This window comes from Festucalex cinctus, chromosome 1 (assembly GCF_051991245.1).
Source record: "Festucalex cinctus isolate MCC-2025b chromosome 1, RoL_Fcin_1.0, whole genome shotgun sequence".
NCBI classification, from domain to species: Eukaryota; Metazoa; Chordata; class Actinopteri; order Syngnathiformes; family Syngnathidae; genus Festucalex; species Festucalex cinctus.
In genome coordinates, this window is record NC_135411.1 from 45504493 (window position 1) to 45531533 (window position 27041).

Below are 27041 nucleotides of genomic sequence, written 5' to 3' on the forward strand. Positions count from 1 at the left end.
TCTTACCCTGTCTAGTCAATGCTGTTATCAGTGCACATCAAGCGTGAGGGAGAATCTCCCGTGGTCTCGCCGTTGTCGTCTGAAGACGCCCACCACTCGGACAGATACCAGGTCACACACGCCAAAACACACACATTTTATACACAAAATGTACGTGTTACATAAGTATGTGTCGTGTTTATACTCTATGAGGAGAAAGCTAGTAATTTCTAAGCTTATGGAATGAGGATTTACACCAGGGGTGTCCAAACTTTTTCATTTGAGGGCCACATACAGAAAATCAGAAGGACACAAGGGCCACATAATGTTATGAAGAGAAATTGTGTTTAGTAATGAAAATTGTACAAATAATTTATTTGTGCTTTTGCATATTTAGAAAAATGCTACAGTATATAAACCAATTTATTTATATTATGGCAGTAGGGTTATTATAGTTTTGGAATTTTTCATTTTAGTTTTTATTTAGTTTTGAGTTTTGTTTTGTTTTTAAATTTAGTTAGTTTTAATTAGTTTTCAGGGTGGTTCTGTTAGTTTTTATTAGTTTTAGTTCTTTAATAAATGCTTAGTTTTAGTTTAGTTAGTTTCAGTATAAGTTTTGTTTTTATGTGTATTACTTGTGCGCAATATTTTTTATTTTGTTTGTTTTATTTTAGTTAGTTTTGTAAACATAAAATGTAGTTTCAGTTAGTTTTCTTTTTTAGAAAGCATCTTTGTTTTTATTTTATTTTGTTAATGAAATTGGTTTTTTGAATTTTAGTTTTTTTTGTTAGTTTTAGTTAACTAAAATGAACTTTAATAGCACCTGTGTTTTTTGACACCCTCCCTTCTTACTTTGACCATCTCCAAACATTTTTGTTTTTATTTTATTTGAACTGAGTCAAATGCCATTTTTAGCATATGTCTCAGCCACTAAAAAATGGACGGCGGGCCGCAAATGGCCCCCGGGCCGTAGTTTGGACACCGCTGATTTACACCTTTGCATTCCCATGCTCTTCTATGTTGTTCATTGATGCATATGCAGTAGACATGCACACTGTATTTTAGCCATGAAAAATGTATTTTTGTTCTTGAATAACCAACTTACAAATCGGTGTTATCTTTTATTTTCACCCTGACTTGCTTCATCTATTGTATTCATCAAAGTTTGTTCCGTTTGTTTTACAGGCCATGATATATCTTTAGGTTAAGTGGGTTTCCCCCCTTAGGCCATAAAATAAGATCTATTAAGTCCCCGCAGACGTTGCGTCTATACGTTCTCGATGACACAGCTCATAAAGGCCTTATAGCTATAAAGTAGATTTTCTCATTAAGTGAAACTGCTGAAATCACCTTATATTATACAAATGATTAAGTCAATGGACACCCTGAAAATGAAGCATAATGGCAGAGTTTGCCACCTTCTTTCTCTCTAGCTGTCAGTCTACCTCAATACTCTCTCCGCTTCAGAAGAACAAGAAAAAAAAAAAAAACAGACCAGTCCACTACCATTCAATAAGTGTTTGATAATGTTATAATAGCAGTAGGAGTCAGCTTTTCCCTAAAATGATGGTGGGAGGGGGTCTCCGAGGAGGAGGAAGAGGTTGTCAGTTGTTGCTGATGGACGACGGTCCGATGGTCTGAGCTCCTGCCTACTGTTACTGTGTCAGAGAAAGGACATTCAACCCATGACTGAGGATACATTAGTCAGCACATAGTTTGGACTTTCAGACCTTTGGTATTTAATTTTAGTCGACCTGAGGTGCGTATTTTAAGCCCACCAGCAATGTAGAGGACAGTGAACTTTCAAAATGTACTACTGTAATTTCACTTAGGGCCTCTGCATACTAAGTGATGTGTAGAATATTCTGGAATATTAGTATGTTAAGAATTGACCCAATGCGGGTGCCGTAGATTGCCCCTCCTAGAGGTTGGCTGTAGGAGCGCTCCCGGAGGAAGAGAAGTTTGTCTTTTGTTCGACGCTTCCTGTTGCGGACTCAGGAGTAAAAACACGTTCAGGAAAACGTGTGCCTGTGTTTCTTTATTACCACCACACACAACCTGGTGTCAGAAGTCTAGGACTCATTATTTTTGTGGCGACTTCATGTGGTGAGTTGTGTTTTATCGTCGAGCGGGACCATTGTGCTACCACGCTAGTTTTTTTTTTTCACGACGCGTAATGGCGGACGGATTCAGACGACCTGACCCGCTGCTGTTCGATGGCAACATTGCCGAGAACTGGCGCATGTTTGAGCAGGAGTACGACATTCTCATTGCTGCAGCGCACTCTGATAAACCAGCACGGACTCGAGCTTACATTCTTTTGAACCTCGCCGGACCCGAAGCCATCGAGCGAGAAAAGCCTAATTTATGCCTCCACGTTTGCTCTCGCGTTGATGATCGCCGTAGGTCACATGATCGACGCGAGCCATGAATTTTAAGTGCCGCGTCGCTAGTGGCCGGCTGACGTGCACACGTCGCCAATCCTTGGACGCCGTAGATGGCGGGGCGTAGCTCGCTTCTGATTGGTCCGTTCGATGGCGTTTTTTCTTTTTTTTTTCTCTCTCTCTCTCTCCCCGCCCCCCGCCCAGATAGTTTCCGTGAAGGCAACTGGCGGCGCAAATCGACTTCCTGCTCGGAGACCACGGCTGTGCATGTGGATATGTGCCTGGGACGAGAGGCGGAAAACAACAATAACAAAAAAAAAACTGTTCGCTAAGCGCATGGCTGTTGTGTTTTGGCGAGTTTACGGCTGACACCGGTGCAAATTGGCAATAATGAATTGCCACGGTGATGAACTTACTCTCCCCCCGGCTTTGTTTCGTGTTTCTGAATTAAATTGAACTTCCTGAATCCGTCATAAAATGCAGAGGAATCGCCACTCTGTGGCGGCCCAGCCATAGCGACAGCGGGACTTGGTGTGAAACTCCAGCAGACACCGATGTGTATTGTGATGTGTATTGCGCACAAGTCGGAAGGCAAACGCACGAGCGGAGCTCCAACGTGACGCCTCCACGCGAGCCTCTCGCAGAAGCATACTGAGGCCTAAAGGGCTTTCATTTACGCCGCGGAGGTGCGTGACGACGGCGGCGACGGACGTGTCCTCATTCCCGCAGAGTCGAAGGAGGACCCGGAATGCCTCAAGAGGAAATTCAGGGAAATGTGCAATCCTCAAACGAATTTGACAATGGAGCGCCACAAGTTCAACACACGTAACCAAAAGTCTGGTGAGACCATTGAATCTTACGTGAGTGATTTAAGGATCAAAGCTAAGAGCTGCAACTTTGGTGAGCTGAGTGAAGAGCTAATCAGAGACCGTCTAGTATGTGGTATAAATAATGACCAACTCAGAAAGACCCTGTTACGTGACAGTAATTTGACTCTGGCCAAGGCAGTTTCAGTCTGTCAGATTTATGAATTAACCGAAGAGCACAACAAAACTTTGATGTCCCCGCACAGTGTTGTTACAAATGTGGATGTTGTGCAAACCAAACGTGCGAGAAGGCGAGAATATGACAAGGCGAAGTCTGGCAGTAAACCAGACTCATCACTGCTAATCACCGACTGTAATAGTTGTGGTGGTAGTCATGTGGCAAAACGAAACAAATGTCCTGCTTTTGGCCAGCAATGTAATGCATGCAAGAAAATGAACCACTATGCGAAGTGCTGTAGATCAAGACTTCAGTTTGACAGGCAAAGGCAGAGAAAGTCAGTTCACCAAATTGACATGATTCAACTGGTGCACAGACTGAGAAGAAAGAAGAGGCTTTTGCCACTCTACAAATTAATGACAATTCGGTCGAAATGAAAGTGGACACCGGTGCTAAGTGCAATGTCATCTCTATAATGACTTTTGAAAAGATTAAACGTAATGAACAGGTGAAGCCATGTAGGAAACCTACCAATCTCATTGCTTATGGTGGCGGCAAGATAAAAACAAGAGGATTTGTTGACCTATTCTGCCACCTAGGGGCCAAGTGTTATACAATACCTTTTTTCTTCATCAATGAGAATGTGCTGCCGTTGCTTGGACTTAAAGCTTCACTACAAATGGGACTTGTGACTCTCAGCAAAGACGTCCATCAGGTAAATGTCTCTGCAGTTCAAGATTTCGCTCAGCAGATCAAAGAAGAATATAGTGACCTATTTGAGGAGGAGCTTGGGAAACTACCAGTCATGTATTCAATGACACTCAACCCGGAGGTGAGACCAGTAGTTCGGCCTGCACATCGCATTCCTGTCGCAATGAAAGACCAAGTCAAGGCTGAGCTAGACAGAATGGAGAGGTTAGGTGTCATAACACCAATCTCAGAGCCGACTGATTGGGTATCCTCCATGGTCGCTGCTAACAAAAAGGATAAAAAGGAAATCCGGATCTGCATTAATCCAAAAGACTTAAACACTGCTTTGAAAAGACCACATCATCCAATGCGCACAGTGGATGAGGTTGCATCACAAATGTCTAATGCAACAGTTTTCTCGGTTCTAGATGCAAAAAACTCATTTTGGCAGATATCACTGGACCACAAGTCTTCAATGCTAACCACTTTCAGTACCTGCTTTGGTCGCTACAGATTCCTGCGGATGCCGTTTGGAATCAGCTCTGCCAGTGAAGTATTCCAACGTTCCATGGAGCAAATCTTCGCTGGTTACCCCTGCACGATCATTGTGGATGACATACTCATCGGAGGCAAGGACATTGAGGAGCATGATGCAAACCTGAGAAAGGTACTCAACAGAGCCAGAGAAGTCAAATTGAGATTCGACCCTGTAAAATGCAAGTTCAGGCTGGAACAGGTCAGTTATGTTGGACATGTTTTCACTGCTCAAGGTCTGAAAGCTGACCCATCCAAAACAAAAGCAATCAGTGAAATGCCAGTGCCGACTGATCTTCAAGCTTTGCAAAGATTTCTCGGCATGACAAACTATCTTGGGAAATTTATCCCCAACTTCAGTGAAATCTCTGCTCCGCTCCGACAATTAACACACAATAACACTGAGTGGTTATGGCAGGTACAGCAGCAACGTGCTTTTGAGACTTTAAAAGCACATATGTCAAGCGCTCCGGTACTGCCATACTATGATGTTCACAAGCCTGTGACACTGACTTGCGACGCTTCTCAATATGGACTCGGTGCAGCATGCCTGCAGGAAAGCAAGCCTGTGGCTTATGCCTCACGTTCTCTCACATTGACACAGAGATTCGGTACGCCCAAATTGAAAAGGACCTGCTAGCAGTCGTATTTGCATGTTCAAAATTCCATGATTACATCTATGGCAAACCAGTGATCATTGAAACTGACCACCAACCCCTGGTAACAATTATCAAAAAGCCTATCCATGTAGCGCCAGCCAGATTACAACGCATGATGTTAAGGCTTCAAAAGTACAACATCCACCTCGTGTACAAGAGTGGAAAGCAGATGCATCTGGCTGATGCTTTGTCAAGGGCTCCTAGAAACACCAGAGCTCAGCTCGCGGACGAAGTGGATGATTTTGATGTCATGTCAGTCTGCTATGTGTCTTCTGCTCGTTTGCAGGAACTGAGAGAGCACACTGCCACGGATCCAACTCTTCAGAAGCTCAGCTGTACTATCAAGAACGGCTGGCCGAACAAATTGCACAACCTCCCGAATGTAGTGCGTCCCTACTTTCCATTCAGGGATGAACTGACGGTCGAGAATGACATTGTCATGAAGGGCCAGAAGACTGTTATCCCTCTGTCCTTACAAAAGACTTACAGGTGCATTCTGCACAGGGGACACCCAGGTGCAGAGGCCACAAAACGGAGAGTGAGAGGTATCGTGTTTTGGCCAACAATGACAAAAGATATTGAAGAAGAGGTACAGGCGTGTTCAGTGTGTAAAAGCACAAAACCACACCAGCAGAAGGAGCCGCTTCTCCTACACCCTATTCCAGAGCTCCCATGGTCAACCACAGCAGCAGATATCTTCGATTGGCATGGCCAGCAGTATCTGGTACTTGTTGACTCATACTCGGGCTGGTTTGAGGTTGACCTGTTACGCAATCTGACATCTGCCACAGTCATTGGGAAACTCAAGCGTCACTTCGCAGTCCACGGAGCACCTCATACCCTCATCACGGATAATGGACGTCAGTTTACAAGTCACCGCTTTAAAGATTTTGCAAAGCAGTGGGACTTCAACCATGTGACAAGCAGCCCTGAGTATCCTCAATCCAATGGACTGGCGGAGAGGGCGGTCCGTAGCGTAACACCATGGAGAAATCTTACAGAGACAAATCCGACATCTTTCTCAACCTACTCAACTTAAGAAATATACCTCGGGATACCAAGCTTGGATCTCCAGCACAAAGATTGATGTCACGACAGACACGCACCACTCTACCCGTCTCTAAAAGACTTCTTGAACCCAAAACTGGCAAGCCTCTAGAAGTGCGTGATCAACTTTTCAACAAAAGATTGACACAGAAGAGGTATTACGACAAAACAAGCCGGCCTCTTCAACCTCTTTCTGAAGGACAGGTGGTAAGGCTTCAAACATCAAAAGGATTTGACCGCATCGGAGTCGTAAAAGAAACATGCAAAGAGCCAAGATCATACCTGATTCAGTCAGAAGGACAATCATACAGGAGAAACAGGAAAAACATCTTACCTGTTGCTGAACCTACACCGACGCAGACCACCCCGCAAGACTCTTGTCAGGACACCGAGCTGAATCCAAGGCAAGATACGGACAACGAGCACACTAAGACCCAAGTATCGGTACCTGACCAGTCTTGCTATGATAATGACACATTTTACAGAACCCGTTCAGGACGTGTTTGTAAACCCAACCCAAAGTACAGTGGTTAATTTTTGTTGAAAGTATATTGTTGTTTTCTATTTGGTAGTTACATTGTTTGCATATTGTCGTATATTTGAATGTTCAGATTTTGTTGTTTCTACAGCCTTATGGTAGTCGCACCATCTAAGGAAAAGGGATGTAGAATATTCTGGAATATTAGTATGTTAAGAATTGACCCAATGCGGGTGCCGTAGATTGCCCCTCCTAGAGGTTGGCTGTAGGAGCGCTCCTGGAGGAAGAGAAGTTTGTCTTTTGTTCGACGCTTCCTGTTGCGGACTCAGGAGTAAAGCCACGTTCAGGAAAACGTGTGTCTCTGTTTCTTTATTACCACCACACACAACATGATGTATCCGAACTCAAATGTGCTGTGTTCTGCCACAAGTTTTCACCAGTAGCTGAACCACCGACAGTGGTTTTGCAGTAATTCAAAATCTGAATTGAAGTTGTAAATGGTGCTGACATTGCAAATTACAGGCGATGAAAATGCACGGAAGCTTTCATCCACAAAAAAAAAAAAAAAAATCTGTTTTAGGAGCGCGAGAAAAAGCTAGCTACCAGTTGGCACCAGGTAAAAAAAAAAAAAAAAAATGCAGCATATACAGTGTTGTGTTCTACAATAATACCATTCAGACAAGCTTATGATATTGTCAGCATCAACAATCTCAGCATCAATAAATTTTCGTCACAGCTGAGATGTCTCCTAGCTACTGCTCCTGCCCATAAGGTATATGTCAGGCTGGTGAAGAGGCATCGTTGTTGGAGAATCAAACATTTTTAACAAGTTCTGGAATTGGTCCATTTGCTAATAAAGTGTATAGTATACAGTATATGTATCCATCCATTCTCTATACCGCATACATCCTCACAAGGGTCACAGGTGTTCTGGTGCCTATCCCAGCTGACCTCGGACAAGAGGCAAGGTAACACTTGATCACCAGCCAATCAGAGGGCACAAATAGACATTCATTCACTCATATAGACAATTTAGAGTGATTAATTAACCTACCAGGCATGTTTTTGGAATTTGAGAGGAAACGAGAGCCTGGAATTGGACCCTCAACTGCAGAACTATGAGGCGCGAACCACTTGGCCACTGTGCCACCCATTTAGCCTATTGTATAATATTCCTTTCACATTCTAAAATACATATTGTTTAAAAAATAAAATAAAATAAATAAATAGGCATGTTTTGGTTAAATAAAGATCCTGCTTCTCGGCTTATGTCAGCTTGGATGAGTCCAGTTTACCTGTGACCCTAATGAGGCCATACAGGATAGAAAATAGATGGACTGAAGGCTTTGTTAAATAATTTACCAAACAGTACAAGAGCACATAAGCTATCACAACTATAATGGAAACATTAAATGTGTATGTATCAAACTAGTAACATATAATAGCTGAGCATGGCAGTCCACTGGACTGAGTTGGTCACAAATTACGCCCTCTGCCTCCCTCTAGTGGGTATGATACACAACATCTTAACCCCACACTTCCGTTAGCGGATGTCACATGATCACAACAACCCAACATGGCGACGTGTGTGCCTTTCAGTAGGCTAAACAGGCGGCAGTTTCAATCCTTTCCCATCCTTTCTGAAATATAAACGACTCATAATGTTGACCCGCATGTGCGGAATCTGGAAACACACTCATCCGGGTTCCCGCAGTAAGTTTTAGCGTTTGTGCAAGGAGCTGTGTGTCGACACCGGTTGGAATGGAAGAGGTGGAAAAGAAGCGAGAAGTATGTTTTAGACTTGCTCTATCTTGAATTTAGCGCACAATCCCTTAGTATCCATAGCAATCTGTTTCCATAGAGCCACACTTGTACTTGCTAGTACATTGAAATGTTTCCTATTGATCTAATGTATTTTTCCGTTGTATTATTTCCTCTGCTTGCAGACATTTTTACGGGTTCGAGCAAACAGACAAACACGGCTGAATGGTATGTACACAACCTTTCAGTGACATTTAATATGGTCAATTAAATTACCTTATGCACATTGATATTGTGAATTATAATTTTTCCTTTATTATTTTCCCCCCATTGTGAATATCACTGCAGTTTCATTTCAAAGAATGAGTGAATGACTGTCACCTGGTTTATAGGATGTCTTTACACTGCAGGGCCAAGTGTCTAATTTTGAATTAATGCCTATTTCCAATTTATTTTATTTTATTTATTTTATTTACATTTGAAGTGACACAACACACTTTACTTTGATTCAGTCAGCACATTGAACTTATTGCTTGTACAGAAGCCCAAATTGTAAATCTCAGCACCAGCAAGTACAAAAGTGAACTATAATGAATTTCATTTACAGCATTCAATCTGTAAATGTGTTTTGGATATTACCGATTGAAGATTTTTGATGACTTCCGCCGAGTGTTGTCACGATACCAAAATTTTGACTTTGATACTATACCTGCATAATATACCTCAATACCGGTACTGAAACGGTACCTTGACAAAAATCTAAAACATTAGCAAAAACAGCAATATTAAAATTGACGAAAGAACTTCAAATTATTTTTTAGTTTTTATTAATTCAAAATATGAAGATGTATACATGTACACACTGTATATATTTATGTATATACTGTATGTGTTTTCTCATTGCATGCCATATTCTTGAAGTACTGTATTTGACTGCATTTGATGTCATCCGTTTTAAATATTGGTAATACAGTGGCACTACAATGACTCAAATAATGTTGCTTGAGTGTGCGTGCATGTCTCTGCTCTTCTCTATTCCACTCCCGACTAGTCGAATGCATAATCAAATACTACAAACTGGGAACAAAATAATTCATACTCGACTTATTTTTTTAAGGGAAGTGTCAAAAATGCACAACATGTCGCTCTGTCAATCGTCTGAACTTTTTCTATGTATGAGCATATTTGTGATTTTCTACTGTGTGCCAGTTCATTGAACGCACATTGAGTGCACGGCAGGAGTGATTGGTGCTTTTTCTTCTGCTTCTCCGCGTAAAAACATTTGATGTTGTTACAAAACATTTCTAAAACTGAAAATCGAAAACCACACGTGTTCTTAATGCGTTTATTGAAAACATGCGTCGGCAATGCTGTTGTGTGGCTTCCAAATCTTGTTACGGTAAAATATTTTGCAGCCGTATGTTGAGTTGCTGTCATTTGAAACTATGCTATGCAAATTGAGACAACTATACATGAGCAAATATGGTCAAGCTGTATCTGCCCGAAAAAAAGATGAGACCAAAACCTGTGTGGTGCGACCAACTGAAAAGGTTTCCCTGAATATTTTTTGTTTGCACTATTTTGCACCTGACTTTTAATTTTTATTTGAGATTTGCACAATAAATATTATAAAAAGTAAATTCATTCTTTCTTTCTTTAGTTTTTTTTTTTTAAATCCATATAACAGTTACATATTGTCGATATATTAGCAGCTTGCTAATCAGCCCCCTGGTAATTTGGTCGCGCTCTAAACTTAAATATCTACATGAAGGCAGATTTTTTATTTTTTAGGTTATTTTTATATTGACTTGATCTGTTTCCCATAATATAAAATGATTTTAACACGTGGAAATGCATTTTTAAATGTATATTTACTTAATAGTTTGTACTTTTGTCAAGCAACCATTTTTTAAAGCACATGACAATTGCACGAAAATTTAAGCGTCATCTCGTCCTCCATTACGTCTCCTCTGCCTTCATGTGGAACCAGGAATCATTCTCATGTTTGGTCTAATAGCTAGGAGGGAGGGCATAGATCCTTGATGAATGTAATTAGCAGCCTTTTCCCTTCTCTATTTAACAACGTTCCCCTCTAATCAGCATCACATTTTTTTTTCTCCTTCCATCCTCACTTTTCTCTTCACAGAAAATGGCATATTGCCTTTCAGCAACTCACCCCCCCACCCTGAGTCTGATTGCCCTCCCTATAGTCCCTTTTGGCCTCTTCCATCCCACGCTCGCTAAAAATTAATGTCCCTGTGTGTCATTTACAGTTAAGGAAAAACGTCTTTGGGCACAATGACGGCTGTTCTGCTCTGTTAAATTTCTAATTAACTGTGATAGTGATGGCAAAGGGTAGACCTACTAGACAAAATTGTCAAGTCCAGTTGTCTTTTTTTTTTTTTTTTTTTTTTCCCCCCCCACCGAAGGGGGAAAAAGAAGAGCAGCATGTACATGATGAAGTTAAGTCTTACGGCCTGTGTCTCCTGTGACTTCACAAGTGTTTACTTGGTCTAGCATATGAAACAAACTTTTTATCATCTGTCTCTTTTTGTGACTTGCAGCCCGTATAGGGAAGATGAAGAGGAGGAAGCCTGAGGATGGGGGCCAGGTATGTCCGCTGTGCAGTGCCCCATTGGCTGGGAGCGAGGAGGAGATGAGTAGACATGTGGAACAATGCCTCATCCAGGTAGTAAAATCTAGGCCCCCCTCAGTCCTGCCTAACTTGCCGTTGGACAGCCTATCACCTCTTTAACTTCCTCTCGAAGCTGTCCGCTCACTTCTCTACATCAGTCCAAGTATCGACCAAGTAGCGCCTTGTTCTGTCTGTAGTCATCAACCTGTCCTAATTCCGAATGGTGGGCTTGCTTACACATCATATGGGTTTTTTTAAGAGAATTCCAATGAGCCTCTTAAAAATAAAAATTGGAAATGTCTCTCTCTGCTGTACCCCTGATGATGTTTGTGCATCGTAACCACTGGCATGCTGCTCTATAACAACTCAATCCTGTAGAACTCTTCTGTAGGGAAGTGGTCACTACTCTATTCCTCACCTCTCACCAAGAATTAACTTAGTTGTAGACAGACTAACACGTCATTTCCAAACAGTGCACCTCTCAACACTGTATTGTGCTTCGTTCCATGCTTATGAATCATTTGTGACCAGCTCCTGTGTTGACTTCTTCAAATCAGCCAGGTTGCGTACTCTTATTTAGTCTCTATTAATAAGAGCTACTTGTTTTTCAGACCTGCTTTTTGCTCATTTCAGCAAACAGCAAATGCTAGCCACAATTTACAGTTGTTGACAGTTTGAACAGATGGCTACCCACACAATTGGTAGTGTAACCATTCACTGGTGTTCAATTAATAAAAAAAGACAATTGTGTGAGCAAAATGTGTGGGATTTTTTTTTCTTCCCCCACCTTCTATCGTTGTTTCCGGTAAACGACATTGGGGCCACAATACAAACCGACAATAAAAATGAAGACTTGAGAAAGCCGTATAATTTGTAATGTGACGAACAATATATCTGCTTATGACATAATTAACATGTGCCTGTGTTGTGTCAGCGTGAGGGTGTGCTTGGTGATGACGACTCTGCGGATATGGACGGTGACAGTGGGCGTGGCTTTGAGGAGTACGAGTGGGCAGGACAGAAGAGGATCAGAGCAACTGCACTTCTGGAAGGAGGCTTCAGAGGTACGCATCTGCATTTTATAATAAATAAATAAATATATATACATATACATATACATATACATATATATATATATATATATATATATATATATATATATATATAGTGGTACCTCTACTTATGAAATTAATTGGTTCTGGAAGAAAGTTCTTAAGTAGAAAATTTTGTAAGTAGAGACGCATTTTCCATGTAAATGCCCTAATCTGTTCCGAGCCTCCCAAAATTCAGACATACTGTAAATGTTTTATAAAGCATAAAAATGCATCAAAACATGTAACAAATACATGTTACAATTAGATTATTGCACAATAAATGAGAGTTCTGCGTAATGTAAAAAACAAAGAATAGAGTAAAGAATAAAAATGATGGTCATTTACCTTTTTAACTGCGGTCCTCATCGTTTTTTGCCCTCTTTGGGTCATGTTCTCTCTCAGAAGTGTTTTTCTTTTTTTTTTTTTTTAATGTTTTTTTCTTTTCTTTTTTTTTTTTAAAGAGCTCAGAATTGTTCATTCGGTAGTCTTACCGATTCAACGTCTTATCATCATAGCTCTTTTTTTTTTTTTGGTGTGTATGTGTGCGTTTGCGTGCGTGCGTTTGCGTGCAAATACGTATAAATTTATACTCATTAATTCACCTAAAACCTTATAAATATCCCATTACCCTTCGCCTTAACCAGGTACTTCAGAATCTTGTCGTGAGGTTCAAATGGTCAGGAGACCAGAGAAAAGGTCAGAAAAAATAAAGAGAAAAGAAAGATAAAGTGAAATCCAGCACCGGCCAAACACTTCCTGCCTTCCCCATGGTTACAAAATCAAAGTCTTACGCCAACCCCGGAAGCCTCTAAATTCCAACAAATGAGCGAGATCTCAAGAGACCAGAGGAAAAACTAAAGAGAGGAAGGAGGGAAGGATCGATGAGGCAGAGTGAGATCCATAGAAGCCAGTACATCCAATCCATCAAAGTGAAATCCAGCACCAACCAAATCCCTCCTGCGTGGTTACAAAACCAGTCTTATGCCAGCCCCAGAAACCTCAAACTTCCAATAAATTGAGATCTCAAGTGACCAGAGGAAAAACTAAAGAGAGGAAGGAGGTAAGGATAGATAAAGCAAAGTGAGATCCACAGACACCAGCACCCACTGATTCAAGGGGCTGTGGGAGGGAGAGGCAAATTCTGTTTGAGTTTCAGTAGATGCTGGTGCGATGGATCTGGCATGCATAAGGACCACCACCAAAGAAAGAAGCCGTCAACCGCGGTCCAGCAAAGCGAGCCCCCCCCCACCGGAATCCCCAGGCCGCGGCAGCACCAAGGCCACCCCCAAGCCACCCGAGCGGACACGCCCGGAACCCCCCCGCTCCAGCCCCGGCCCACACCCCCGAGCCGGAGAGGAGAGGGAACCACGGGGCACACCAGAGGCCCACCCGCCCCGAACCGCGCCGCCGGGCACGGAGCAGCGGACCGCGCCGGGACGGCACCGCCCCGGGCACCAGGGAAAGCACCCCAACACCGCACCCCACAGGGGGCCCAGGGAGCGGCCAAGACGCAACCGCTACCGAGCAGACAACGGGGGGCAGAGCCACCCCCGCCCGACCACGGGGGACGGCGTCAAGAAAATTGACTAATTAGCATGCAGTAACACCAAGTGTTGATGCTTAGTGCCCACTAGAAATAAATCTTAAGGAGTTAGTGAGTATAGTGTCGTATAGTGTGGTGTGCTCGAGCCCACTAGCAGCAACTAGGTTCCTGACTATATAAAAATAAAAACAATCAGATACAAAATACCAAATACAGAAGCAGCGAAAACAGAAGTTGCTCTGACTCCGACATTTGTCTCCAGTGCTCACAAAACACTGCCGATACTTATCTTCATGCTTTATGGTCATGTACTCCAGTGCTGCATTTCTGGACTAAAATCTTGGAAAAGCTCGCTGATATATTAAACTGTAGGCTTCCTTTATCTCCAAGACTGTGTTTACTAGGTGACTTAACAATAACTGAGCTACCATGTAAACAATCTCAATCTATATTTATAGCCCTTACTATTGCTAAAAAAATAATCCTTGTCAATTGGAAAAATAAACAATCTCTAAATATCGACCACTGGTTAAACTTACTAATAAATTATATCTCAATGGAAAAAATCTCTGCCTTAAATAAAAATCAAGTATCAAGATTTAAACAAATATGGTCTATGTACATAGAATATTTTAATCTCAATTTGGCAACTTAATCCTGCCAAGATTCTGCCTGTTAACGAGAGCCACCACATCGTTACAACTTCTGTTTTCGCTGCTCCTGTATTTGGTATTTTGTATCTGATTGTTTTTATTTTTATATAGTCAGGAACCTAGTTGCTGCTAGTGGGCTCGAGCATACCACACTATACGACACTATACTCAATAACTCCTTAAGATCTATTTCTAGTGGGCACTAAGCATCAACACTTGGTGTTACTGCATGCTAATTAGTCAATTTTCTTGACGCCGTCCCCTGTGGTCGGGCGGGGGTGGTTCTGCCCCCCCCGTTGTCTGCTCGGTGGCGGTTGCGTCTTGGCCGCTCCCTGGGCCCCCTGTGGGGTGCGGTGTTGGGGTGCTTCCCCTGGTGCCCGGGGCGGTGCCGTCCCGGCGCGGTCCGCTGCTCCGTGCCCGGCGGCGCGGTTCGGGGTGGGTGGGCCTCCGGTGTGCCCCGTGGTTCCCTCTCCCCTCCCCCTTCCTCCCCCCCGTCGCCTCTCCCTCCTCGCCTCCTCCCGCCCATCCTCCTCTGCCTCCCGGTCCCTTTTCCCTTGTCGCCCTCCCTCCTCCTCTCCCCCCCCGCCTCCTGCCCTGCAGCCGCCCTTTCGCCTTCTTGTCGTCTTCTCCCCGCTTCCCCCGCCCCCCCCCCCCCCTTCCCTGTCTGCCCTGCGGCCCCTCCCCCTCCCTCTCCCTGGGCCTGGGGCTCCCTCCCCGGCCCGGGCGTCGGGCTCCGGGGGCCGGGCGAGGGTTTGGGGCCTGCCCCACTCCGGTATAACTCCTGGCGCCCCGGGCGGGCTCCGGTGGCCGGTGGGCTGTCCGGTAGCCCTGCTGCGCTGGCTGTCCGCCCATTGTGGTGCCGGGTGGATGAGGTGGGGGGCGGCAGGGGGTGGGGGTGCTGGGGGGCGGGCGTGCCACCTACACCCGCCGGGTTGGGTGAGGCCCCGCTGGTCGCTCCTCTTACTCACTTCACTAGCTTGCACTATACACTTTGTAAATATACACATAGGGCACACAACACATTTCTTGGTGGGGTGGGGAAGGGTGGAAACACCGTCTTCACCCTTCAACTCCCCTCCAATTTTAATGCACCTCACGTCCAAGGGGAGGGGTGAGTTGGGGCGGGGAGCCATCAGAGGGGATGGACTGCAGTGCCTGGCAGCGCTGTGGTCCCCCCCATTTGTGTCCCTGCCCCACCACTTTGTCCCTCCATTCCCTTTTTTAATGCACCACACATATACATATTCATTTTTTTGGGGGGGATACGGGTGTGTCGGAATAGGGGAAAATTTTTCCCTCTGCTCCGACTCACCTGCTCCCAATTTTAATGCACCACACGCACACACTTGTATATACACTGGGTGGGGCCACATTCACGGTGTAGGGTAGAGCTCGCCAGTCGGCGAGCTGGCGGACTCAGTAACAGGGTTAGGTGTCACTTGTACTCTGGCGTGACGACCGGGGCCTCTCCCCACCGGGCTCGGTGTTCTGGTGTTCCGCCTTCTCCCCTGGTGCTTCCTCCTCTGCTTCCCCCCTCCCGCCGCTGTGCAAATCTCGCGCGGCTGGAGGTGGGGTGGGCACATCTTCCCTCTCTGCGCTGCTGCCCGGTGCCGGTTTCCGGGGGGGGTGGGGGGTTCTCGCGGGGGGCCGGGTTCGCGGGGGGGGGTGGCGGCCGTCGGGGGGGGGCGGCTTGTTTGGGGGGGGGGTGGAGGTATGGGTGGGTGGGGGGTTGGGTGCTGGGGGTCGGGGTGTGTTCGGGGGTTTGGGGGTCGGGGGTGGTGGGGCCTGGGTCGTGGTGGATGGCGGGTTTGGGTGGGGTGCGGGGGGGTCGTGGGGGGATGGGGGCTGGGGACCGGTGGGGCGCTGTGGGGGCCCGCTGGGCCTCGTTCTGCGGCCTTGGGCTCGGGGGTGTGGGCCGGGGCTGGGGCGGGGGTGTTCCGGGTGTCTGGGTCGGCTCGCCGACCGGTGTCCGCTCGGGTGGCTTGGGGGTGGCCTTGGTGCTGCCGCGGCCTGGGGATTCCGGGGGGGGGGGGGGGGGGGTGCTCGCTTTGCTGGACCGCGGTTGACGGCTTCTTTCTTTGGTGGTGGTCCTTATGCATGCCAGATCCATCGCACCAGCATCTACTGAAACTCAAACAGAAGTTGCCTCTCCCTCCCACAGCCCCTTGAATCAGTGGGTGCTGGTGTCTGTGGATCTCACTTTGCTTTATCTATCCTTCCCTCCTTCCTCTCTTTAGTTTTTCCTCTGGTCACTTGAGATCTCAATTTATTGGAAGTTTGAGGTTTCTGGGGTTGGCATAAGACTCCGGTTTTGTAACCACGCAGGAGGGGTCTTGTTGGTGCTGGACTTCACTTTGATGGATTGGATGTACTGGCTTCTATTGATCTCACTCTGCCTTATCGATCCTTCCCTCCTTCCTCTCTTTAGTTTTTCCTCTGGGCTCTTGAGATCTCGCTAAATTTGCTGGAATTTAGAGGCTTCCGGGGTTGGCGTAAGACTTTGATTTTGTAATCATGGGGAAGGCAGGAAGTGTTTGGTCGGTGCTGGATGTCACTTTGATTTACCTTTCTTTTCTCTTTATTTCTTTTTTTTTCTGACCTTTTCTCTGGTCTCCTGACCATTTAAATCTCACGACTCTGGCAAGATTCTGAAGTACCTGGTTAAGGCGAAGGGTAATGGGATATTTATAAGGTTTTAGGTGAATGAATGAGTATAAATTTATAAGTATTTGCACGCACGCACACGCACGCACGCAAACGCACGCAAACGCACACACGCAAACGCACGCACGCACGCAAACGCACGCACACATACACACACAAAAAAAAAAAAAAAAAAAAAAAAAAAAAAAAAAGAGCAATGATGACAAGACGTTGAATCGGTAAGACTACCGAATGAACAATTCTGAGCTCTTCAAAAAAAAAAAAAAAAAAAAGAAATAAATCTTAAGGAGTTAGTGAGTATAGTGTCGTATAGTGTGGTGTGCTCGAGCCCACTAGCAGCAACTAGGTTCCTGACTATATAAAAATAAAAACAATCAGATACAAAATACCAAATACAGAAGCAGCGAAAACAGAAGTTGTAACGATGTGGTGGCTCTCGTTAACAGGCAGAATCTAGGCCAGGATTAAGTTGCCAAATTAAGATTAAAATATTCTATGTACATAGACCATATTTGTTTAAATCTTAACACTTGATTTTTATTTAAGGCAGAGATTTTTTCCATTGAGATATAATTTATTAGTAAGTTTAACCAGTGGTCGATATTTAGAGATTGTTTATTTTTCCAATTGACAAGGATTATTTTTTTAGCAATAGTAAGGGCTATAAATATAGATTGGGATTGTTTACATGGTAGCTCAGTTATTGTTAAGTCACCTAGTAAACACAATCTTGGAGATAAAGGAAGCCTACAGTTTAATATATCAGCGAGCTTTTCCAAGATTTTAGTCCAGAAATGCAGCACTGGAGTACATGACCATAAAGCATGAAGATAAGTATCGGCAGTGTTTTGTGAGCACTGGAGACAAATGTCGGAGTCAGAGAGTCCCATTTTTTTCATCATATATTGTGTAATATATGTTCTATGAAGTATCTTATATTGGATAAGTTGCAAATTTGTCTGTTTGGTCATTTTAAATACATTTTCACAGATTTGGGTCCAAAAGTCTGGTTCCGGAACTATAGACAAGTCTTTTTCCCATTTTAAAGTCGGTAAATACGTTTTATTTGTGTATAAAAATAACTTATATATTTTTTATATTTTCTTTATTGTTGTTGGAGAAAGCTTTATAATATCTTTAGCTAGGACAGGCAGTTGAAGCATATCCTGAAGTGTTGGGATTTGTTTCTTAACCATATTTTTAACTTGCAGATAATGTAAGAAATTTCCGTTATTTATTTCATATTTTTGGACCAAGTTTGTATACGATATAAACTTATTATCTGAGAAAAGATGATGAAGGTGTGTAATTCCTTTCTGCTCCCATAAGCTTAAATGGAACGACTGATTATTAAGTTGAAAGTCGGGGTTATGCCAAATGGGAGAGAGCCCACATGGCGCCAATTGGGAGTTTGTAATTTCTAATGCCTTCCACCAGGCAGTCAGGGTGGCGGCTATCATTGGGTTTTTAAAACAATTATGTCGTTTTATTGATTTTGTAATAAAGAGTAAATCTGACAGTCTAAGATGATTACAATCCTTCTGCTCCAATTCCAACCAACAGTTAGTATCTCTGTTGGGTTGTGTCCATAGCACAAGATATTGTAGTTGATTAGCTATATAATAGTACATAAAGTTTGGCGCCTCTAAACCTCCTTTAGATTTACTTTCCTGAAGAGTAGATAGACTAATTTTGGCTTTTTTTTTTTATTCCAATAGAATTTTATGATAGCAGAGTCCAGCGATTGGAACCAGTTAGACGTAGGTTTAAATGGAATCATTGAAAATAAATAATTAATCTTTGGTAAAACTTTCATTTTTATAGTAGCTATCCGTCCTATTAAAGAGATCGGAAGATTTTTCCAGCGCTCCAGGTCACTACGGATGCTATCCAATAATGGTAAAAAATTGTAAAGAAGTTAATTCAGTTAACTTAGGTGAAATTTTAACACCTAAGTATTTTAAATTACCTGTAGGAAAGGAGTAGTGTGGATCCTGACTTGTAGGATTCCATGAATTTTCTGTGATAGGTAATAATGTTGATTTTGTCCAGTTAATAGAGTAATCTGATAAGTGAGAGAATTTAGTTATTAAGTTAAATGCTTCCCCTAGCGAGATAGCAGGTTCTTCTAAATAGAGTAATATATCATCGGCATATAGATTAATTTTATGTTCTATTGTCCCGGAGTGGATTCCTTGGATCCGTCTATCCTGACGTATAGCTAATGCAAGCGGCTCAATAAATATAGCAAATAATAAAGGAGACATTGGGCACCCTTGTCTTGTTCCCCTTTGTAGAGTAAAACTCTGTGATGTAATCCCATTAGTAGTAACTGTAGCTTTAAGAGAATCATATAATATTGAGACCCATTGAATGAATGACTCCCCTAAGCCGAATTTATTTAAGACAGCAAAGAGGAAGGACCAGTTAACTTTATCGAAGGCTTTTTCTGCATCCAGCGAAATAACAACTGCCTTTTTATCATACCGCTGTGACATACTAATCAAGTTAAAGAGCCTCCTAATATTAGTAGAATGACGACCTTTAATAAAACCTGTTTGATCGCTATGAATAATTGTCGAGATTACTGTCTCTAGTCGAGATGCCAAGGCCTTAGCGATAATTTTAATATCGGTATTAATTAGTGATATCGGTCGGTAACTTGACGGGAGGGTAGGGTCTTTTTCTGGCTTTAATAAAAGTTTAATTGCTGCTATATTCATATCTTGACGTATATCACCCTTACTTTTAATTTCAGTTACTACTCTTAGAAATAATGGAGCAAACATTAACCAGAAATGTTTAAAAAATATAGCCGGATAGCCGTCTGGACCAGGTGCTCTGCCATTAGGCATACTGTCTAAAGCACGATACAACTCATCTATAGTAAGCGGGGCATCTAGAATATCTTTATGTTCAGTAGATAACTGAGGTATATTTAAGCTATTTAGGAATACCTCAATATGTTCAGGGTTAGGTCTATTAATTTCTGAGTATAGATTTCGATAATAGTTATAAAAAATATGGTTAATTTCTTCTGGTGATTGTGTGCATTCACCATTTATATCTTTAATAGCCGTTATAAGAGATTTTTCCCGATTCCGTTGAAGTTGATTTGCCAGAAATTTACCTGATTTATTATTATGTTCAAAATTATTATATCTCAACTGTTGTATTATAAACTCTATCTTTTTAGATAACATGTTATCTAACTGAATTTTTATATTCTGTAGTTCCGTCCATATTTGATTATTTGGGTTTAATGCATATTCATCCGTTAGTTGTTTAATTTTATCTTCCAGGTATTTTTCTAATTTTTGATCCTGTTTCTTTTTATAAGTTGAATATGATGTAATTTTCCCTCTAATTACCGCTTTCCCTGCTTTCCAGAGAAGAGATGGAGATATATTTGGAGAGTCATTTATTTCCAAAAAATCTGCCCATTCCCTTCTAATAATTTTATCAAACTCTACGTCTTTCAGTAGTGAGATGTTAAAACGCCATATCGGGGGTAGTTTAAAGGTAGAGTCAATTTGTAGAGTGAGGGAGACTGGTGCATGATCACTTATAATTATAGAATGTATTTTTATAGCAGTTTTATCAACAATAGAATTATTTGTAAGGAAAAAATCAATTCTTGAGAATGATCGGTGCACCGCAGAGAAGAAAGTAAATTCCTTCTTAGTTGGGTTTTGAAGTCTCCAGCCATCGCTGAGGCCAAAATCCTCCATATATTCATCTATTACTTTAGCGGATCGTAATCGCCTTGTATATATCGTATTATTAGAACGATCTATTAACGGGTTCAAGACCGTGTTAAAATCACCTCCAATAATAATAGTAGAATTTGTTGCTAAATCGAGTAACCGAGAGAAAAATTCATGGAAAAAATCCGGGTCATCATTATTTGGGGCATATAAATTACCAATTGTATATACTTTATTAAATATAGTTACCTGGATAATAATATATCGGCCCTCTAAATCTATTACTATATTATTTAGAGTAAAGAATAAATTTTTATGTATAAGTATAGAGACACCTCTTTGTCTACTATTATAGGAGGCAGAGTAAACTTGACTAAAATTTGTATCTATAAATAATTTTTCTTCTGATTTTTGTAAGTGGGTTTATTGTAGGAGACAAATATCTGCCTTAAATTTTGAGAGATGGTCTAAAATTTTTATTCTTTTTGCCTGGGAGCGAGCGCCACACACATTCCAGGAGACCAGAACTAATTTCTGCATACAAGCAATATAGACTCAGTCTTATGTATACATCTATATGAGCTGCTTATTAATATTAACATATTGTAGGATAGCAAAAGAGTAATTAGGCAATTTATATCATTTATATAAAGAGAGAGATAACAAGTAGATAAGTATAATAGTGAAGAAACGAGGGGGGAAGTGAGTGTGAAGGAAATCTGTGGGGGATTCAACATAACAATACACCAGTAAATAGTGACCTAAGCGAGATTATTATTTTTATTATTATTATTTATTTTTTTTAAGAATATATTTTTATGTTATTATTATTATTATTATTATTATTATTATTATTATTACTATATAGCCTATACATGATATAAATGATATAATGTCATAATTTTTTTTATCTCGCCCTCTGGATTATCTGGGGTATTTTCGGATATACCTGAAAATATTAGATTTTCCCGCATACTACGGGATTGAACATCTAAGACCGTTTCCTTTAGCATTTTATTTTCCTTTTTAATCGTCTCCAACTCGGCTGTGACAGCGACGAGAGAGGAGCGTAGCTCGGAATTATCTCGTTGGAGATCGCTTACCTGTTGGCTAACGAATTCCAAACTTGCCTTTAATTCTTTGACGTCCTCGCGGATAAGACGGAGGACGTCAAGTTTTTTATTTATGGAATCCAGCATACTCACCGATACGTCAGCGGTTACTAAATCATCCGTATCTGTTGACGAGTCATTTTTCCTTTTTTTCGAAGGATTATCACAACTAGCCACCAGATCATCCATCGCGCAGCTATAAAAATAATCGTCAATAAAGCGTTCAGGGTCGTCCACACTGGATAATATTTCAGATCTTTCTTAGAAAAGAAAAAAAATCGAATTTATCTAGTCGTTAAATTCGGGTTTAATTAGAAATATAAAGCTAATTCTATTTTAGCAGCAGGGCGCCGCCATGTTAGATTTTCCCAGTCTCGCTACCGGTCTCGCGATAGTCACAGCATCTCGCGATAGCTCTCCAACTCTCCTTTTTTTTTTGTTTTTTTGTTTTTTTCCTTTTTTTTTTGTGTGTGTGAATGGTGTGGGACTTTGAAAAATTCAGGCAGTTGTCAGACTTTGAAAATTTTCGGTCAGGCGTCAGACTTTGAAAAAATTCTGGCCAGCATGGGACTTTGAAAATTTTCGGCCAGGCGTCAGACTTTGAAAAAATTCTGGCCAGCATGGGACTTTGAAAAAAATTCTGGCCAGCATGGGACTTTGAAAATTTTCGGCCAGGCGTCAGACTTTGAAAAAATTCTGGCCACCATGGGACTTTGAAATATTTCAGGCCTGCTTCAGACTTAGAAAAAATTCTGGCCAGCATGGGACTTTAAAAATTTTCGGCCAGGCGTCAGACTTAGAAAAAATTCTGGCCAGCATGGGACTTTGAACATTTTCGGCCAGGCATTAGACTTAGAAAAAATTCTGGCCAGCATGGGACTTTGAACATTTTCGGCAAGGCATCAGACTTAGAAAATAATTCTGGTCAGCATGGGACTTTGAAATATTTCAGGCAGGCGTGAGACTTTGAAAATTTTCGGCAAGGCATCAGACTTAGAAACCCTGGCAGAAGTGTTTTTTCTGCCTGGTGTTTTTCAAAGAACTGATCCAAGGATATATATATATATATATATATATATATATATATATATATATATATATATATATATATATATATATATATATACGCACACGTTTGTATACAAAGCAAAGCGATCCAGTCCATATCCCCCCGCAAATGGCCGAAGTCCACTATTCAAAGTATCTCAGTACCAATACTGAAATGATATCATGGCCCACACCTAAAACATTGGGAACAAAACAACTTCACATTTTTTGCATATTTGTAATTCAAAAGATTATTAGGTTAGGGGCTATTAAAGATTATATGTTCACAGCAACACATCAGCTCGCAGCTATTATGCGTTTTGAAACAAAAATAAATTATTCTGTCATAGCTGCTGAAATTTGTCACCTTTTTAAAAACGTTCGGTGTTAGGTCTCATGCTCCTTGCCCCCCTTTCTCCTTGTTCAAAATCATTCTTAGCACACATATCAAATCACCTATCTCTTACCTGCGGGAGGCTGATGAGACAGATCAAAGAGAAATCTCAGTTAAACCACACATGAAATAGCAGCACAGGAGTTAAGAGGTGGCTCCTCCAGCCATCCATCTCCCTCATGCTCCCTCCTCCTTCTGTCTGACTCTCTTGAGTGTTGGTAAACAAGCAGACACTGGACCCTTCTGCCGCGCTCTAATAGGGCACCTTGTGATGTGCCACAGATAACTGATGTGGCCTGGGGAGAAGGACTTGAAAAGCATAGACACACACACACAGATGCAGGGGGAAAAAAACCCTCAGATGGTGGATTTTGTCATGAAAGCTATGCCATGGTTCCAAGAGACAGCACAGAATCCATAACCCTCTCATGGAAAAAGATCTGGCTCCTTGGCTCAAGATGCTGGTTGGAGTATCCTCACCTGGCAGGATGAAGAGAGGCCCGCCTGCGTTGACCAGCCTTTCAGTGCTTGGGGGAAAAAATAAAATAAAATAAAAAAAAGACTAGGAATAGGCTGGGGAAAAAAAGTCGACCAAGTCGGTTGGGTCGACCACAAAAATGGTGTCAAAGCTATTTTAACATTTTAAAAAATATATATTTGCGGCACCTGTAAGTTGCCGGAACCAATATTTCGTCTTTCCGCATGGACACTTGTTGACGGACTCCAACCGGCATTCACCACTACTAACTAAGATGCTTCTTAGGGTTTGTTTGTGGTCTCTTTAGACTGAAAGGGGAGAAAGTTAGCATCTCTACATGTCTTGTGTTTGTAACAAAACAATCCGCATCAAAATCACTAAATAAATAAAAGAGTTATAATGAATTTATTGGAGCCAAACACATGTAAAATAGATGACCTACGTGTGTCTGAACAGGAAGGCAGTATCTACTATAGCATAGAGCAAGACTCATTCCTCCCGATATGGCCTTTTTTTTTTTTTTTTCTTCTTTACTCTTCCAAGTAGCGTATAGGCAAAGCCATCCAGCATTTTCCATAAGGACTATTACTACGGTTTTACACCATCAAATGTGCAATACCTGAGCCAAATTGACCCAGTTGGCCACAATGCACTTAACAGACGCAAGGGAGTTTGCAACCGCGGATGCTGGCGGGCCTTAGAAACGAATTCATCTTCACTGGTGCGAGTAACATTTTTCGTTGGTCGCACAGCACAGGATTTGATCGCACCATTTTTTGTGGAGGTACAGCATGACCTTGGCATACGCAACTCGATATATTTGCAAAATATTTTATTGGAACACGAGGTTTGCCTGCAACAGCAGCAGTGGCTATCAAAATAAGTCAATAATTTCGTATAACTTAACTCGTGAACATTATTTTGTTTGACTCAGTAAAACTCAGTACTTTTTTTTTTTTTTTTTCACCTGCTCCACGGCCAATGTTCCCCTGCCCTTTTCATCTGTATCGTTTGAACTGTCCAAGTCAAGGTTGCATTCCCCAGTGCGTGCGGATCTGTCATAACATTTCACGAGTGGCAAGTCACGGCAACGTTGAACCATATTTACAATTTAATATGGACCGCCATGGATGAAATATTGCGATTCAGGACCGGCTCGCAAAGCAATTTCTGAATGGAGAACTCTGCCGCTGGAGCTCTCATTCAAGTGAATGGGAACGCACCGCCAGCGAGCGTTGTGCACTCGCGATTTTTTTTAAAACCACAAACATTACAAATCCATCCACAAGTACCTTTTAAATTGTAAATATAGTTCAGCGTTGTTGTAAAACATGATTATATTTTTTGTATATACTGTATTTTTATGACTTTGGCGAAGACTGGCGGGCGCCACTGCCTCCCTCACGTAAAACAAGGAAATGGGCGTGTGCCACGGCTCTACTTGCTGCGTTGCTTTATTTATTTATTTATTTATTTATTTATTTATTTATGCTTGTTTGCTTGCTTGCTTGCTTTACTTGCTTGCTTGCTGCGTTGCTGTCGGCCAATCCGATGACAGGTGACGACACGGCCGCTCTCGTCCCATGATGACCTGCGCAGCAGAACCACTGCCGAAAGGGTTTTAAGCAGCGGTTACAACGGAACCACTGGACCCTGAAAAAGTCCCATGGAGACGCTAACATCCGTTGAGAAAAAATGCTTCGGTGTGGAACCGGATCGGTGGAAAAGCGCCATATATGTTTGCATGTAAATTGTATTCTGTGCGGTACCCAGTCAGGAAGTAGCCAGCCAATCCCATTGCAGCGGGTCATGTCACTCAAATACGTACTATTCGATTGAGTTGGCGCGCGGCGGCGCACTCTCGTTGCTACGGGAGAGCCAGTGGAGGACACGGCGACTTTCGTACGTACGTTTTAAACATAGTGCAGAAGGAGCATTAATGCGCTCGTGCCGTGCGAGCGGTATTTTTTTTTTTTTCACCAGCGCACACTTGAAAGTTGCCCGAGTGAAATGCTCGCACTGGACATAAAATAGTAAAGACATTTTTTAGGTTGACTTACCCTTTAAAGAAAACAGAACTTGGTGGGGTTACAGAAAAAGATAAACCTATTCAGACAAAATATTCCGACTACAAGACTAGAGAAGTATATATGATGTGTTTCTCTCGTTGCCTGCTTACAAGATTTTGTCGTCTGCCATGCACCTAAGGAGAGCATCTGTGACGTCTGCAGTTAACTGAAACTGAACAAGAGGGCCTGGGTCACAATCTGTGGTTAATCCAAAAGATTTTTTTTAGGTTAGCAACCTCCAATTCTTCCACACTGACATACGACTGTTTATTTCTTGTTGCTTCCCCCCCCCAAGTCATCAAACAACAACTATCATTGAAGTGTGGCACAAAGAGCAGGACTGGGACAGACAAATCCTTAAATTTGATATCAGCCTGTCCTGAGAGACAGAAGAGAAGAAGGGGATTATTTCCGATTGAGAGGGCCAAGAGGGCTTTAGAATGTGGAGAAATCTCTTCTTTGTAAATTTACTTCAAAGATGACTCTCATATCTTTGTACCTTGACTCATCTCTTGTGCCTCCTTCTGACCTGTAAAGGGCAGAAAGATAGTGTGATGATGACCTTTGACACCCCTTCTCAGACTGTCTAAAGGAGGGGGTCCTGATAATTGCTATGGTAACAGGATGTTGCACATCTGATAGATTGGCCTGATTTGTCCAGACTGGTGATTTTGTTAGTTCTTTTCCGCTCTTCAGATCTTCAGATTTATAATCTATGTGGTTGTTGGGAATCATTTGACTTTTTTGTCTGTGTGATAGTCTGGTGATATTCTATGAGACAAGATGCTCTGTTTGAGTACTTTATTGATTCCTGGAAGCAGTTTATCGAGCGGCGCTGCTGCGTGGGAGGGCAATTAAGAGCAAATATATTTTACATTTGAAGAGAACTATGAAGATTATGGGGTCATGAGGAAGGTATAGCCTAATCAAAGAATCAAAGAACAACTGAGAGGAAAAAGAAATGATCATCCAAAAAAGGAGGTAAGATTAGTTTTACGAGGACCTCAGGATGAGAGGTGAGCGATAAAAGGAGGTCAAGGGTGACAGTGCCTAATGTGAGTTAACCTGCTAGATTAGATTGGTCTGTCAAGATTGCTTAGAGAGAGAAATAGAAACATTGGAAAGACTT

At 42.2% G+C, this 27041-nt stretch overlaps 1 protein-coding gene across 4 annotated transcripts in view; it reads left to right on the top strand.

Annotated features, from left to right (window-relative positions):
- The window catches only part of rnf220a (ring finger protein 220a), a 192286-nt gene that overhangs the window by 145088 nt on the left and 20157 nt on the right, over nt 1–27041 (top strand). For 2 of the 4 annotated variants that reach the window (XM_077537434.1, XM_077537450.1), the window contains exons 5-8: nt 16–111; nt 8702–8744; nt 11081–11127; nt 12086–12215. In XM_077537434.1, the coding sequence (XP_077393560.1) occupies nt 16–111; nt 8702–8744; nt 11081–11127; nt 12086–12215 (316 nt within the window). Of the gene's footprint in view, nt 1–15; nt 112–8701; nt 8745–11080; nt 11206–12085; nt 12216–27041 lie in introns of all 4 variants that reach the window. The other 2 variants (XM_077537425.1, XM_077537442.1) reach the window with 1 other exon arrangement.